Source organism: Panthera onca, chromosome D4, assembly GCF_046562875.1.
Source record: "Panthera onca isolate mPanOnc1 chromosome D4, mPanOnc1 haplotype 2, whole genome shotgun sequence".
NCBI lineage: Eukaryota > Metazoa > Chordata > Mammalia > Carnivora > Felidae > Panthera > Panthera onca.
This window is the reverse complement of record NC_138351.1, coordinates 30,222,939-30,239,742: the sequence shown is the minus strand read 5'-3', so window position 1 is coordinate 30,239,742 and position 16,804 is coordinate 30,222,939. Positions and strand designations below refer to the sequence as shown.

The 16,804-nt window shown below is 44.9% G+C and overlaps 1 protein-coding gene across 6 annotated transcripts in view; it reads left to right on the top strand.

The window, feature by feature from the left end:
* PTCH1 (patched 1) overlaps nucleotides 1-16,804 on the top strand; it is a 71,660-nt gene that overhangs the window by 38,909 nt on the left and 15,947 nt on the right. For all 6 annotated transcript variants that reach the window (XM_060609879.3, XM_060609878.3, XM_060609877.3 and 3 more), the window contains 6 exons: nucleotides 183-308; nucleotides 6,307-6,425; nucleotides 7,099-7,501; nucleotides 8,162-8,471; nucleotides 13,079-13,221; nucleotides 15,282-15,465. In XM_060609879.3, the coding sequence (XP_060465862.2) occupies nucleotides 183-308; nucleotides 6,307-6,425; nucleotides 7,099-7,501; nucleotides 8,162-8,471; nucleotides 13,079-13,221; nucleotides 15,282-15,465 (1,285 nt within the window). The remainder of the gene's footprint in view (nucleotides 1-182; nucleotides 309-6,306; nucleotides 6,426-7,098; nucleotides 7,502-8,161; nucleotides 8,472-13,078; nucleotides 13,222-15,281; nucleotides 15,466-16,804) is intronic.

The following is a 16,804-nucleotide window of genomic DNA, read 5'->3' as shown; positions in this document are numbered from 1 at the left end:
CTTTCTCAATGCCAGTGTTAGGGGGTAAGGCAGAGATCGCCCTTTCTTTCTTATACCCCAAAGTCAGCATTATCGACTCTCTGCTGTCTTACTTTGTCATGTATGTGAATTGTTCACATGGTCTGTGCTCTGAGGGCACCCTGCCCTGTGCAGTTTTCAGCACTGTGGTTTCTCATGCTCAGGACAGGACTGGGGAGTGCCTCAAGCGCACGGGAGCCAGCGTGGCCCTCACATCCATCAGCAACGTCACTGCCTTCTTCATGGCTGCATTGATCCCGATTCCCGCTCTGCGGGCGTTCTCTCTACAGGTGAGTCTCCAGTGATGAAACCTATGGTGAGCACCCCACGTTGACTTTTCTCCATTAACACGCCTCCAGTCCTACTGTAGCATATACCATATGGAGCTCGTGTGGGTGGGTGCTTCTTTAAGCCATAACCCTCACAGTCCCCCTAAAATACAGCCCAGGGTTCTTCCCTTCCTTTTAGTCCTGTAGCCCAGATGCCTGTGGCCTGGGTGTCCTCAAGACCTGGTGCCTTAGGGAGCGGCTCTTTCCTTTACAGTTAAACTAAAATGACACCAGAGCTGCTCCATATAGGATGCCAGGAAGCCCCTGCTCCAGATATCCAGAAGTCCTCTGGTCTCATCCACAGTGTGGCCAGCTTCTGGCCATCCCTGCTTCGAAATCCCACTCAGTTTCTGTGCTTACCCCAACATGCCACCCTCTGTCTATTTCCCTAAAGCAGCCTCAACACAAGGCAGTTGTACAGAACACACTTCATTGACTATGAAGACGAGCTTGCAGTATAGACCAGGCTAGGCGATCACTTAGAATTGAACACATGGGGGTTATAATGGGTGCAGATCCTCCCCCACTCCTGCAGTCCAATCTACACATAACATTTTTTTTTCTGAGAGAGAGAGAGGCAGAAGGAGAGGGGGAGAGAATCTTAAGCAAGCTGCACGTCCAGCACAGAACCCTTCATGGGGCTCAATCTCACAACCATGCAATCATGACCTGAGTCAAAATCAAGAGTCTGATGCTTAACCTGCTGAGCCACCGAGGTGCCCCTGCGTATAATTTTTGACTCTCCCCAAACTTAACTAATAGCGGCTATTGACTGGAAGCCTTACTGATAACATAAACAGTCAATTAACATATATTTTATGTTCCGTGTGTTATATACCGTATTCTTACAGTAAAGTAAACTAGGGAAGGAAATGTTATTAAAATCCTAAGGAAGAGAAAGTACTTTTACAGTGCTGTACTCTATTTATTGAAAATAGCCTCCAAGTGGACCTGTGTAGTTCCAACTTTAGTTGTTCAAGGGCCGGCTGTATTAGCTTCCACTGTGCAGATGTATTGGCCACCCTCTGCCTGCAGGGGGTTCATTGGTGGGCCCTTGCTTGCCACCTTTCTCCCTAGTTCCCCCACAGTCTCTTCTGTCCTCTCCTCTGCCTTCTTTTGGTCTCCTCGTCCCCTCTCAGGCTGCACAAAAAGACTCAGAATTCCTTTCCCTTCCTTATGCGGAGCAGTTTGGCTTCTGCATTGTTCTCCTTCCAAACTAGGCCCTTTCAAAGCACCAAGATATTTTTTGAACAAAGAGCCAGCTTATGTGAACGGTAGGAATGGAGAGCTCCCTGGGCTGGGGCCACAGCAATGGTCCATTCTATGCTTGGCCTGCAGTGCCGGTATCGCCCTTCAGCTGCTTGAAGCCCCCAGGGATCCGGAAATCGATCAGCACAGCAGGTGAAAGCTCACCGCCCAGTTTGAGATGTGGCCTTCCTGAGCCCGAGATGGTTTTGGGTTTTGATGTCTCAAAGACGTTATTGCAGTTTTGTGAATTAAATTCAAATTTTACCTTTCTTTTTCTCTTACAGTGTGATGCGTAATTTATGAGATGGCCAGGTTTTTAAAGGAAACTACCTTTGGTGTCACTTTTTAAGCCTTATTACATCCGTCTTCTTCATGTTGCTTTACTCTTGTAAATCACCAAAAGGTGATTGTGACCAGGAAGAGAAACGGACAGATGATAAATTATGTTTCTCTTTATACTTTGTCAACACGCTTCGCTCTTCTGTAGTCTTCATATTTGAATTTCACTTCACTAATGGCTAATAAAGACCTAAGCAAGTAATGATGCTACTGCATTTGGGATGCTAGACTTACTTAATATTTAGTGTAAGACAAGACATGAAAAAAATTTTTATACCAGTCACTATGACCACCACCCCCAAAAGAAAAAGGGTTTATTACAAAAATATATATAAAAATAGAAGCAGTAAGTGAATTAATGAATAAAGGTAAGCCTTTAATGACCAAAGCACAGGAAAATGAAAATATAAGTGCTCAGTAATGTGGAAGATCAGTGAACATTGCCACTAAATTATGGGTGCAACCAAAGTTCTAGAATGCCTTTTTGCATGGGCATCTGCGCCCCCGCATTTTGTCTCCCGTTCTTATTACATATAGAGCAGATTCTAGTATTGAAAAATTGTTGTACTCCTTGGACAGTGGGACCCTGTCTCCCACCTGTCTCCTTTTCTGCTTGCCTTTTTCTCACTGTTCTTTATTTCCGCTCTGCCTCACACTCCTTCTTTTCTTCTTGTGTGTGTCTCTCATTTTCTCCTCTCCTCTCTCAGTATACACTGATGATTCATCAGGACATACTCTCCTTTAATGATATCCTATGGTGTGGTGCTGAAAAGCTACATGAGTTTTCCTTACGTCTTTTAGAAAATCCAGTGCGCTAAATTCTCCCAAGGTAAGCACCTTACCAAGAAGAGAGGAGTACTGTGAGTTTTGCATTTCTATTCTGAGCCACTGGGGTACCACTTTAGAAAATTGAGGACTTCCAGGAGTCTTCATTTATTAAAGACTGGCTCTGCCATAGCACTGGCTCATGCTCTGTCAAAAAACTAACAAAAGCAAAGAAAAGGAAAGAAAGAAGAAGATAATGTAAAAAGAAAAGAGAGAGAATGTGTTTTGCAGTAGCCATCAGAAATTTACATTGGTTTCCTTTTAAATACACTGACATTCAAAATTGACCATTATGTAGCTTCTTCTCTTTCTTTTAGTGAATGACATTAAGTTGTGCCTCTGGGTATTCATTTGTGTTTATATTTTCAGGATACTACAGATTAAGCCTCAAAAGAGAGAGATCCACAGTGGTTCGGCCTAATAATAAGTCCATGTTAATTTAGGATTTTTCCCTATGGAAATTTTCCAACTGTCTAACTTTACACAAATAAATAGAAAAATTTTCCCCAAAGAAACCATCTTAGACTTCCTTGTCAATGTCCATCCATCTGTCCAAATACCACCTCTGTGCCAGAAAGCAGTGGCTTTGGTAACCAGTGCCCCGCACTGGGCTTTGCTGGTAACTGAGTGGTGTTTGTTCTTCAGTGAAAACTCCCAGAACAGAATGTCTTATTGTTCCAGACAGTATGAGGGTTTCAATGAGGGCCCCCCTAGGCAGGGCCCAGTTGTCTTCGTGTCGCAGCAGGGCCACCATGGGTGCGTTGCAGGGGGCAGGGTGGAACACAGAGGATGGGGACATTTCCCTTAAGCACCGGAATTAGAATTGATTGACAGTGCAGATCATCCCATCATCTTTTCAGATTTTCTACAATTTCTTAAACTCCCCTTTGCTCCAGCAATGACACATGTCCCTTGCTGAGAGACCTTGCAGTTATTTATTTATTTATTTATTTATTTTTACTATTTTAGTGCACTTGAACAGGGCATTGAAACTGTGTCATTTTCTTGTCAGAATATGTGCTCCCTATGTATGTAATATGCCACTTGACAGTAAGCATGGGCGAGATGCTACACTTTGGAGTTCTGGGGTTCTTCATTTCCCCCACAGACTCCTCCAGTGGATATGGCTGATACCAGATGTGTTCCACAGTCACTGTGGAAGCATCGGTGTCATTCAGCCCAGAGCACCTGGGCCACTTGCGTTCCTCATCCTCAGGAACTTCTGTCCAGAGTGAGGCCCAGAGTGTTCAATCTGCATTCCACCCCTGAATTCTGAACATGCTTATCATAGAAAGAAAAGCTGAAGGGATTCCACCTCTTGGACTGAATTTTCCTGAAAAATCTCCTTGAGAATCAAATCCGTTCTTCCCAGCACCCCTGTGGTCAGATTGGTCAGGAGTCCTAACCCCACCTACATTCATCCCCTCAGGAGGTGACCAGGTGACAACAACTCCCAGGTCTCAGGCTGAGGGCTTTGACATCAAGCCTGTATTTAAATTCTGTTTACTCCATAACCTGAGGCAGGTGACCATCCTCTGCACCTCGGACTCTCTGTTAAGTAATAGTGTCAACAGCAGTAATAATGGCTGACCTGGTTGCTGTGAAGACCAGATGAATCATGTGTTAATTCCCTGGTCTCTCATTACTCCCCCTTTTACTCCTTTCTCTTTCCCTCCACAGAATTTTACGTGTCCCCCCTCAGACACTGCTTGTCAGTTTCCTCCACGTGGTACATCCTTCCTCCTTGCCCCCCAGAGTCCTATTTTTGTCTTCTACACCTCCCAAGTACCTGCCTTGACCACCCTCTGCCCGCCATCCCCACACGCACCCGCACCTGCACGTTCTTTCCTCCTCTGAGCTGCTCTGAAACCCTGTGCAAGCTTTTACTACTGTATATATCAGCCTGAATCATAATTTGTTTAAAGGTCTGGCTGTGTCGGTCCTTGGAGAGCACCAGGATTTTGTCTTATTTCTCTTTTTGTCTTTAGTACCCAGCTCAGTACCTTGCCTTTTCTTTTGAAAGTATTTGCCTCTTGGATGAATCCTCCAGGCAAAATAGTGATTTGCTTATTAAAACAAGTCTGACCTTCCATACATTAGAGTGGTTAAGTCCACAGGTTTCATATGTTTTGAGTTGATGAGGAATCTCAAAGCAGACTAAGAAGAGAGAAGTTATGTAATTTTTAGCAGAAGACTTGATTATTTTTCAGTTTTGTAGACTTGACAGGGAATAAATTATTGAAGGTCCCTTTCCAGAACTTACACTTGCTCTCTCGCCTTGAGCATAAATTCACAATTACTATGAAAAGTTTTTTGCAAAGTTCTCTTCTAATTCTGTAAGGTATCAGTTATAATCAGTCAGGTTTTCTTTTCTCACCTGGAGATTTACCCAGTTGGAGAACGTTTTAGAACTAAGTAGTTCTTCAGAAAGCTTCCTAAGAATTTTTAATTTGCAAAAAATTTTCTGATGATTTCTTGGTTACTTAGCATTCCAGTTGCTTTTTTTCTTTATTGTGCCGCTTCTTTCCATGCTTTTCTGAAGGGGAGAGCCCTTTCAACTGTCCTCTGTTGACTTTCCCCTATTAACAGCCCAATTGTGTAATTTTTACTAGGTCAGCAGGAGATTTGCCAAAGCACTACAGAATCTAGCCCCATGTTTATTCTAGGTTATGGAGTGACTTTTGAATCTGTACTTATTTATTCTGCATACTATAATCACACGCAGGAATTTCTTTCTGCCTTACTCTCCTTGACCTTTTATGTTACTGTGCTCGCATACCCCACAGGCTGCTCCAGAGGCTATTTGGAATGTGCCTATTAAAAACCTCAGGGGATGTGTTTGAAATTTTATTTCATGTTTTAAAGGTGACATTTTGATATACCCAATCCACTTTACATATAAATATTCTAAGTATAAAATCAGAGTTGCGTGAAACTCTTAGAAATGTTCTGAAAGGGGAATGTTTGTTTTAAATTAAAACATCTCAAGTATATTCTGTATTCTGCCTTTGTAAATTTGGTTTGGTTAGGTTGCTACCAAGACACTCATTTCATTCCTGTGTTTGTACATCATGGGTTCGTGAAATTCTAAGAGATAGAAAGGATCAGAACGATGGGGCCTGTTCTAGTCAGATGGTCTCTTAATGATGGAAGAGAAGCAAAAGGATGAGAAACTCCAACATCTATTTCAACTTTCTTTCATTTCCTTACTGAAGTGTTTAAAGATGATGTTTAATTTTTTAAAATTTTTTTAATGTTTGTTTATTTTTGGGAGAGAGAGAGCATGAGCGGGGGAGGGGCAGAGAGCAAGGGAGACACAGAATCTGAAGCAGGCTCCAGGCTCTGAGCTGTCAGCACAGAGCCCAATGTGGGGCTCGAACTCACAAACCGTGAGATCATGACCTCAGCCGAGGTCGAATGCTTAACTGACTGAGCCACACAGGTCGCCCAGAAAGATGTTGTTTAAAACATCTTTATTTTCAGAGCAGTCCTCTGGCATATTGGTGACCTCTGCTTTTTTTTTTTCTTTTTTTTCCCCTGCTTCTAGGCGGCTGTAGTAGTGGTATTCAATTTTGCTATGGTTCTGCTAATTTTTCCTGCAATTCTCAGCATGGATTTGTATCGACGGGAAGACAGGAGATTGGATATTTTCTGCTGTTTTACAAGGTACAATTTCTGGCTGCTGTGACTTTTATTTGTTGGGTACAAAGTGGTAGGGTTTAGAGAGGTCTTTAGTCTGTGGACTTGGAAGAAAATGTAATCAACAGGGCTTGTACCAGCGTGATGGAGGCAGAGGAGATAATGGACGGAGGATGCTTTTTTAGGGATATCGAAAGACTGGGGCTCTCCCCGCCCCCCTCCGCCCCGCCCCTGCCAACAGAAGACGCAATCACAGCCCCAGGGTTGTGATGTGCATGGCCATTATTTCTCCTGTGGATCAGTTTTGCTGATTATCAGGAGTGTGTCATATCTGTATGGATTCAGGCAGAACAAAGTTTGAAAACCAACCATCCAGAAAAAATACAGCCCTTTGGGTGTTGTGGGATTGGGGGGGGTGTTTTGGGGCAGTTTTTAGGAATTATGCTTTGAAGGGGTTCATCAGCGTGTAACTTGATTTTGTCAGCCAAATTCAGGTTCAGCCATCCATTTGGCTTCCTTTGACTTACTAGTGTCTATGTCCAGATGGTTAAATCAGGTGACATGTGTGAAGTTGAGCAGTACGATATTTTCCTCCTAAATCAGAGCTATGTAAAATGGATCTTGTCAGTCATTGGCAAAAATGAAAGCACTTTGTTTCCCTGTTTCAGTTATACCACTACAACATATTTTTCCCTCTCAGCCCCTGCGTCAGCAGAGTGATTCAGGTTGAACCTCAGGCCTACACGGAGACTCACGATAACACCCGCTACAGCCCCCCGCCCCCCTACAGCAGCCACAGCTTCACCCACGAAACCCAGATCACCATGCAGTCCACAGTACAGCTTCGCACAGAGTACGACCCCCACACGCATGTGTACTATACCACTGCTGAACCACGCTCTGAGATCTCCGTGCAGCCCGTCACCATGACCCAGGATACCCTCAGTTGCCAGAGCCCCGAGAGCACCAGCTCCACGAGGGATCTGCTTTCCCAGTTCTCAGACTCCAGCCTTCACTGCCTTGAGCCCCCCTGCACCAAGTGGACACTTTCATCTTTTGCCGAGAAACACTATGCTCCTTTTCTCTTGAAACCAAAAGCCAAGGTAATCTACCAAAACAGAAGATTCTTGTCTTCAAGAAATGGCAAAACAGTCTCCTTTGGAATTCATCAGGTTGCTTCTTTGGGTGTCGCTTCTTTCAGGCCTTCTAAAGAGTCCATCCATTTAGCATGTGAGGCCATTTTAATGAGCTCATCTTCTACAGCAGTGAATCTCTATGCAGCAAGTGCTTCTGTGAATTTAGTTCAACTTCTTACATTATAAACATTTCATTCTTCATGAGCTTATTTTTAAAATATGCTTACTATGATTACTTGTTTTTCCCTGCGGGAGAATGACCCCTACATGCTGCATCCAGGCCATTGTGGTGATAAAAGTGGGGTCTGGGGTGCCTGGGTGGCTTGGTCAGTTAAGCGTCTGACTTCAGCTCAGGTCATGATCTCACACTCCGTGAGTTCGAGCCCCGCGTCAGGCTCTGTGCTGACAGCTCAGAGCCTGGAGCCTGTTTCAGATTCTGTGTCTCCCTCTCTCTCTGCCCCTCCCCTGTCCATGCTCTGTCTCTCTCCATCTCAAAAATAAATAAACGTTAAAAAAAAAAAAAATTAAAAATTAAAAAGTGAGGTCTAAACCAAACAGCTTGCTTTTGTTGAGGGAGAGTCGATCCCATCCTCTGACTCTGATCTTGTGCTTTTTACTGTGTTACAGGTCGTGGTGATCTTCCTTTTCCTGGGCTTGCTGGGGGTCAGCCTTTATGGGACCACCCGAGTGCGCGATGGGCTGGACCTTACAGACATTGTGCCTCGGGAAACCAGAGAATATGACTTTATTGCTGCACAGTTCAAATACTTTTCTTTCTACAACATGTATATAGTCACCCAGAAAGCAGACTACCCAAATATCCAGCACTTACTCTACGACCTTCACAAGAGTTTCAGCAGCGTGAAGTATGTCATGTTGGAAGAAAATAAACAGCTTCCCAAAATGTGGCTGCACTACTTCAGAGACTGGCTTCAAGGTAAGGTACTGCTAGAGGGCGTTCGCCCTTTGTAAACTCACCCTTTGGCCCTTGGTGTGTTCAGCGTCCACAAGTTCCCTTTGTTCGCTTAATTAAAGTGTTAGATTATAATGTAACACTGACGTGTTTCATTGACTCCTAAGTGTTGCTTAAAATTCTTATATAGACTGTTTCTGGGGCAGCCTCCCAAATCTGGCTTTCACCTATTAAATGATGCAAACAGTTCACACGGGTGACTCAGGAACTTCCGTAAGAATTTATGGGTGCACATTAGAAAATGGGAAAGTATGTTATAAAATAGGGAGCTGGGTGCTTCTAGTGCTCTTTTTTGGATGGTGGTCAGTTGGATGACCAAGTGAAACCAGAGTGATGGAATTTCTAGACTGACTTCTTGTCAGATTATGGCTTACTATACCAGCGGATTTTGCATCATTGGTGAATATAATGTAAAATTCCATATTTTGACCGTCTTTTGATTTGGTGTATGAAATAAACTTATCAGTGCTTAACCACATCTCACAGTACTTCTTACTGTAATAATGAGTCAAATTCTGCTGTAAAATGCCTTTCTTACTTCTTACCTTGTTCTTAGAAACATTTCTAGGAAACGGTAGTCAGCTGAAGAAAAAAAATGGCTTAAATATGCTCCTAACTGCTGACTGAATATGAATGTATTCAGTGATTCAAAGAACATCTGTTCATTTATTCCATGTTGACACATGCAAAGTGAAGTGGGGAATCAAGATAATTATCCACACAATTCAAGCAAAAATGCTTTTACTGAAATACCCAAATAATTATGGCCCCCAACATTTTTTGGCTTAAGTTATCCAAATGACTGTCTTAATTTCCCACTTAATTAGGCTTGTTTAAACACAGATTTGAGTGCCTTTTTTGGTCTTAAGTCAATACACTTGTATGTAAAGATTAGGCAGCCAATTTCCCTGTGAGTTTGCATGGAATGGTAAACAACTTGAGTTTGATTGAAAATTCTTCAGTACAGTTTTTCTGGCCTTGACTTCTGTTCTTACAGTTTTGTTCATACGTATATACCAGATTTGACCTCTTTTTTTGAGGAAGGCAAAGAGAACCACATGATCTTAATACTATTTTTTAACATGCTCTGAGATTAACTCAAATTTGTTCCAAGTCTTATTTTTGACAGTAGTTTGGGAGGTAGTGTTTTTCAGATAATGGGTCAAAACAGGACCAGACAGTTGAGAGATTCCCTGCTTTTCATTTTTCCTCCGTTGGCCAAAGACATGCAAATAGCTTGCCACGAATGACAAAAGAGTGCACTGCCAGTATCTGAGCAAAGGAGGCTTGTTGTAGAATTGATTTCAGTGTCTTCAGCCATTCCTTTGGAAGCTCAATATGGCATGTTAGGCGGAGCTTGGGAAGAGGGCAGAGGGGTCTGCAGGCAGTGCTGAGGGCTAACCTTTTTATAGCGTATTGTAAATTATCCCTATGCTTTCATCCATTTAAAGACCTAAAGCAGTTGGACTTGATAATCACACTTTTTTAAAGGTGCCATTGAATCATGTTCTGATTGCTAACTGAACAGCACCCACCTAAACCAAGTGAGACCTGTTCATGCTCCCAAGTCAGGGTCCCAGCCAGCTCTAGAACTCTGCTTGTGACTCTTAGGAGGTCTCGCAGAGAGCACTGGACACAGAATGGCCAGATAATGGGACACTTGGGTTGCCTAGATACTTTTCAGGCCTGTCAAGTGGTTGATTGGGTCTTTGGACACTTCCTGCAAGGAATCAGCTCTCCTTGAATCATTCAGAACTTACTGTGCGATTGTTAAGTGTTGGGAACCTTGTTGGTTTTTAGTGGAATTATCACTAAAAACCATGTCGTGCTGTTAATCTTTATCGACATTCCAGTAGTTTGGGAGGAGTAGTTAACTCATACAAAATACATAATGGTAATACCACATGTTATCTTTAAATGCACATGCAAGGAAGGCTAAGTTGCAGGTAAAAACCACACTGTACATCATGTCCAAGTGGTGTTCGTTTATATTTCACACTGAATTATGCAGATAAAATTTAAATTAATGTTTTCTTTTTAGGGTTCCATATCAAGGAGAAATTGACAATTGGGATAATTAGCTCAAAACTCTCACTAGAAAATGAAATTTAGTATAAAATTTAAAATGAGACAGGTTCTAGCTGAAACTTTTATGTTTTGCTATAAGATGGCAGTGGAGGCAAAAGCCGTGTGCCTCGTTTTGTGTATAGAATCATATGTTATACATGCATCTTAGGCCAACTCATTGTTACTCAAGCTTTTTAGTAATTAGTCAGAAAATAAAATAATCTGAGTATACAGACTTAACTTTTCTATGAGGTCAGTGACTAGTTCTCATTGGTGTTTGTACTCCCAAATAGAATGAATGGCATGGGGAGGCCGGCAGCATGGATGATGAGTTGAGCTGAGTTGCCGACAGGGTTGACCTCCCCAAATCCAATCTCTCTTACTTTGGTTCACTGTAGGGTGTCCCCAGATCCTTAGTGCATAAGTATCTTAAACTTACACTCAGATTTTTGGAACACCCTGTTTGCCACTAGACATCATCGGTGCCCACGATAACTCTGCTGATCTTATTCCTGCCTTTAGCAAATAACTTCCTGAGCACCTTACTGTGTTCAGGGCAATTTAGAGCATCCACGGTTGAAGCCAACCCTGGAACTCTGGATCCTGCTGCCTGGATCCAAAGCTTAGCTCCAGCCCTGGCCTGCTAGGTAGCCTTCATCAAGTTGCTTTCCAAGCCTCAGATGAGGAAACTGAGTGGAACCATAATGCTAACAGGGCTGTCTCATGAGGTGGTTGTAAGAATTACATGAGCAGTGATCAGTGTAAAATGCGAGACAGCTCAGTGCTCACTGAGCATGAGTGGCTCCCTAGGATTAAAGGATCAAGAGGGAAAGGGTTAAAGTACCACACAGGCCATGAAGTGATGAAATTTCTATTAAGGCAAGGAAAACAGACCAGGTCTCTTTTCTGGGGAGAGGAGGGGTTGATTTTCCTCTCCTGTTTATTTTTTTTCAAAAACAAAAAAAGGCTTTAGGTAATAAAATAACATCTGTTCCATACGGCTTGTTGTGTGCATGCCTCACTGTGAAAAACAGTCTGTGTGAGAGTTGGGAGCGCGGCTGCTCCGGTGGTCCCCCCCGCCCACCGCTCCTCCACACTGGGCCTTCTTTCACCACCGAGCCCACGGGCCTCATCCCCACATTGTTCATGTAAAAACAATGCCCACAGCAATGTCAGCAGGAAGGTTTAAAGAGAGAGACAAGGAGACAGGGTCCTGTGCCGCCCTCTCACCCTACTTCATACCCCAAGAGCTTAATTATTTTGAGCACTAAGGGAGCCAGTATTTTGGGGGGTGGTGTCTTTGAAGTCACTCGAGGCATGTCGTGAAATGAAAGGAACCCTTCTCCCTTCTTACTGGCTATGTCTAACCCGTGCATACGTAGCTTGTTCAAAAGATGTGGTTTCCTGAGCTGCCAGGGCTGGGGAGTTCTAGTTGGGAGGGGATTTGGGGAAAGCAGGGCAGTGGGAAGGGGGTGGGGTGTCAGGAGGGTGTGGTGGGGGGAGAGTGTGTGCACACGGGATCACTCAGCCCCTAAGGCCGGGTCACCAGGGCCCTGTTTTCTCTTCCAGCGCGCTTATCTCTTTACAGCTGTAGCCAAACCATCAGGTCTGTAATGATGGTTTTGATTACAGAGGCCAAGCACAGCTGTGTGTGGTGGGCTGGTGGGCTCGCCCATCCCCCACCCCCAGAAAGCCCTTTCCTTCCCCTCCCTGTGCTTGCGGTTTGTCATCTGTTCTCACAGAGCCCCCTTGTATTGGCCTGTGGCTTCCTGTTCTCAATCTGATCCAAATTTACCCCGTGAGGCATTTCCCTGCGCACACAGGCGCACCCGAGATCCCTCCCCTCCCCCTCCCCCACACCCCCCTTCTGAGGAAGGGTGGCAAAGAGGAACAGTCGAGAGTGAATAGGTGTTGGCTGTGATCTTTACACAACCTGGCAGCCGATCCCACAGCTTGTATTAGCTCCACAAGCCGAACAGATGGAACAAATTGACAGAATCGTGTTCACTCACCCTGAGCTCGAGAAGCAGCTGAGTTGCTGTTTGAAGTTGTGAGTTTGAATGCGTTTTTCCTTCTCTGAATGTACTGAAGAACCCACGGCTTCAGCACCTGACCGTGGCATGAAGTGGCCAATGAGCCCATGCGTCGTCCTCACCCAGCCAGCCGGCTCTCCCAAGCTCTCTCTCTCTCTCACTTTCTTTCCAAATAGCCATGGGGGAGAAGCAGGGGTTTCTTTTTTTATGTAAAGGTAAAACACGTATATTTGATTCCCAGAAATGACTATTCCCCTCTTCCGCCTTTGAAGCAGGGATTGTTAGCAACCTGAAGTTCACTCATGACAAGTCTAATAGTGTCACTTGAACTTGATATAGGAAAACAAGTAGAACAGAGAGTCTTTGAGGTTGACGTCAAGTACTTCCTTGTCCTGCTCAGCGTCCTCAGCCCATCCCGTGGATCGTTTTGGTTAAGAAGTGTAATGTGTTATACACGTTTGCCTTTTCTAGGACTTCAGGATGCATTTGACAGTGACTGGGAAACTGGGAAAATCATGCCAAACAATTACAAAAATGGATCCGATGATGGAGTCCTTGCCTACAAACTCCTGGTGCAAACCGGCAGCCGTGATAAACCCATCGACATCAGTCAGGTACTCTCATGGCCTGACACCCTGGGGGTTTCAGAGGGCATCGTTGAGCAGAGCTTTGGGGAAGCTGCTATACTGAAGACTGTTCGACAGCCTACCATCCCAGCCTGCGCTGTCTGGAGACCTGAGGCATCAGGGGCTGAGAGAATACTGAATTGGCTCTGATTCACTTCATCCCATCAGCTAACTGTGTGACCGCAGGCAGAGTGCCTCGCTCTGCTCCTCTGTCAAGTGGGGACAAGTGTGTTACCCTCCCTCGGGGGCAGTTGTTCTAACCAAGGACCCTCAAGGCAGTGCAGGCTCTTTTGGATCCTAGAAAAGCTGTGTTGTACTGTTCTCTTTTGAAAATAGTACTTGTTACCATGTTGGTCTTGATTATATTCCGACTTGGAGGGCTGGTAGCAGTCATTTGAATGAGCAGAATTTGGGGCGGATGTGTAAGTTAGGAGACCAGAGAGGTTACTAGAGGGGAGGATTGGTTGCATTCGACTCCTGGGGTCACCCTGGCCCAGCAGGTAGAGGAGGAGGCTAGGCATGTGGCTCTGTGGTGAGGCAAACAGAAATGACGGCTGTTGGACCCTGAGCGCACCCACTGCTCTGATCACCCCGCTAGCTAATAGGAGCTGTTTCAATTTGGCGATCGTATTCTGCAACTACATCTGCATCTTCGGCGATGCCTGCATCCCGGCATATCCCTTTTGATTCCTCGGGCGTGTTGGGAGTGTGTTCGGACCCTTCAGATTTCACATGAGTCCAGCATTACTACCGGCTCTCCCCGGATCCCATTCCCTCTGCTCCTTGCAGCTTACTTGCTTCCCTCAGGCAGAAAACCGTCATGCTAATGATCTTCCCAGCAGCTCTGTTTATTGTCTCCCCTTTTTTGCTGGCATTAAAGGTGACAGATTTACAAAGTACATTGTTCAGAGTTATTATGGAGTGTGAACTTGGTGCTTTATGGCCGCATGCAGCAGGCTGTCAGGTTTGACAAGGATGTGGGCAGAGGAGCCTGTCGGAGAGATAGCAGGGGGATGCCCAGGGGCTGGGCCAGGCTTTAGGGACCAGGGACAGGGAGGAGCAAACTTGATTGGGCCAGGCCCCCGGATATCACTTCCTCTGCCTGGGAGGGAGAAAAGCGTGCTGCGTGCACGGAGGCCATGAGCTGTGCTATGTAATTCCAGAGACGGCTTGAAGACATGCAGTTGTTACATATCCCGGGGATTAATTGAATCCAGACCCCTGAAATTTCGTTTTCTTGCTCTACTCTTTCTTCCTTCACTCTTTCTCTATTAACTGCTGTCACTGGTGTTTTTCATTTTGTTAAGAAGGCCCAAAGCATTGGAATCAGGCCTGCACCTAAAGTAAACAGGAACAATATATTTGTGTGTTTGTGTATGTGTGTCTCTCTCACAGTGTTTTCACCTAAGCAAAGCCCACAGGACCTAGTATTTGCCATGCCCGGGATGGGGCATGCTAAGCGTGACCACATCCCTCAGAAATCAGGTTACCCAGAAAGAGTGGAGCCGTGCACAACCCCTTCCACTCTCTGGCGATGGGCATTTTGTGAATACACAGGTCATAGGAGGCTAGTGTTAGCAAAATTTATACAGATGTTGTTTTATTTTTATAGCTCTCCTCCATTTACTGGGTGGCATTTCCTTCAGTGTTAACAGCAGAGGTTAACTGCACACAGACGTGTATGGGGATTCTTGCCAGGTTTTTTTTCCCCCTTCCCCTCCTATAAATATGTTTCTCCAGATTGTTCATTCTCTGCCTTGGCTGCAGACAGTCTTTTAGCATTCAGATTTAATTGGTTCAGTCAATTCCTGGACCATCTGCAGGACTGTGTGTGTGTTATAAACACACCGATTACTGCACCCTCTGATAAGTGCGTTTTGAAAGAAAGCAAAGGTGCTCTGATGGGATTTTGTACATGTTCAAAGAAGGGGCATTCTAGTCATTATTGCAAATGCTGGGGCAGGGTTCTGCTCCCCCCACCCCTCCAGGGAGGAGTATGTTTACCTCCAGCCCCATTCTGAAGGACCCCTGTTCTTCCCATTTCGCAGTTGACCAAACGGCGCCTGGTGGATGCAGACGGCATCATCAACCCCAGTGCTTTCTACATCTATCTGACCGCCTGGGTCAGCAATGACCCCGTGGCTTATGCCGCCTCCCAGGCCAACATCCGGCCTCACCGTCCTGAGTGGGTGCATGACAAAGCTGACTACATGCCGGAAACCAGGCTCAGAAGTAAGTAGCCCTCCAGTGGGGCCCGCCGGCAAAGGGCCTTACCCTGCTCTCCCAAGCTCTGTCATGGCCCTCATCTGCTGACGCTACCCAGGGTTCAAAAGTGTAAACAGAACAATATATTTCTTTGAGTTTAAAACTCTGGGAGACACAGGAGGATGTGTAATGGGATACAACCCGTGCTCTGTCACGTTGGGACGTGAGAGCCCCTAACCTCCGTTTGTAGCTTGCATTCTAGGATGTCCACCAGGCAGCTCTCTTTAATGCCAGCTGTTCCATGTGAAAGCTGGGGACGCCTCCAGGTTGAGTGGTATTTTACTATTGCAGAGTTTTATCGCTGGGGATTATATGTTTATCTTTACTTTGTCAACTCTGGCGTTGAAGGGATTTTTGGCAAGTTGGGTCATTCCTATAAGCCACCAAGCACCTGTATTCTGTCAAATCTGTTGAAACTGGAGCAGAATAGTTCTGTACACAGCAGCGTCCTCTTCCTTTCCTCTCTCAGCCCCGACCTGGAGAGGTGGTCCCATACGGATTTAATTTGCATTTATGTTTAGAGGCGTTAGTAGCTTATACCTTGGATATGAGGCCAAGGGAGGATGTGACAAAGAAGACCGGTCCCTTTGCAGACATGGCTGGAGAGGAAGCGGGTTGTGCTTCTCTGTATCTAAACCCCAGAGCCTTGTGGCAAGCAGCCAAGGCTTGTGTTAATGAAAATTTATAGTTGAGATTATAATAGGGCAAATCATGTTTAGCAAGTCAACTGAATGACCCCAAAGGGTCTGGAACACACAACGGCAGTAACTAAATGCTTGTTGTGTGAGGATTTCTTCCCCTGCTGCTGAAGACTTAGCATTGCATTAAAAAAGAAGCATGGAAGGTTTAAGTGTGTTAGATCACTAAAAGGATAAGAAAGTTAAGCGTTTTTCTCAGTAAAGCATGACTTTTGAGTTATTTTGTTCTCATAAGTGATTGAGTAAAACAGTTTGAACTTCGTATTTTCTCTTGTGTCAGTTGAACAAAAAAAATGCTCCCACCATTGAATTCTTACAAAAGTGACTGCTTCTAGAAGATTAAAATCAAAGGTTAAATAAATACACAGATCCTGGGCTCCTCCTCTCCCTAAGCAAATTAAAAAAAAAAAAAAATCAAATGTTGATTATTGAAACCTTTTTGAACCAAAGATTAAAACTGTAAAGGCCCGAAGACTGCCCTCGGTAGCTCGTTAGGGGAGAAGTGCAGTGAGGAACTCTGTTGCACAGTTCCCTGTCTATCCGTTGCCGTGGCGGAGAATGCGGGATACAGATCTGGGGATGGCCGCCAGCAGGGTTTGCCACGTCTC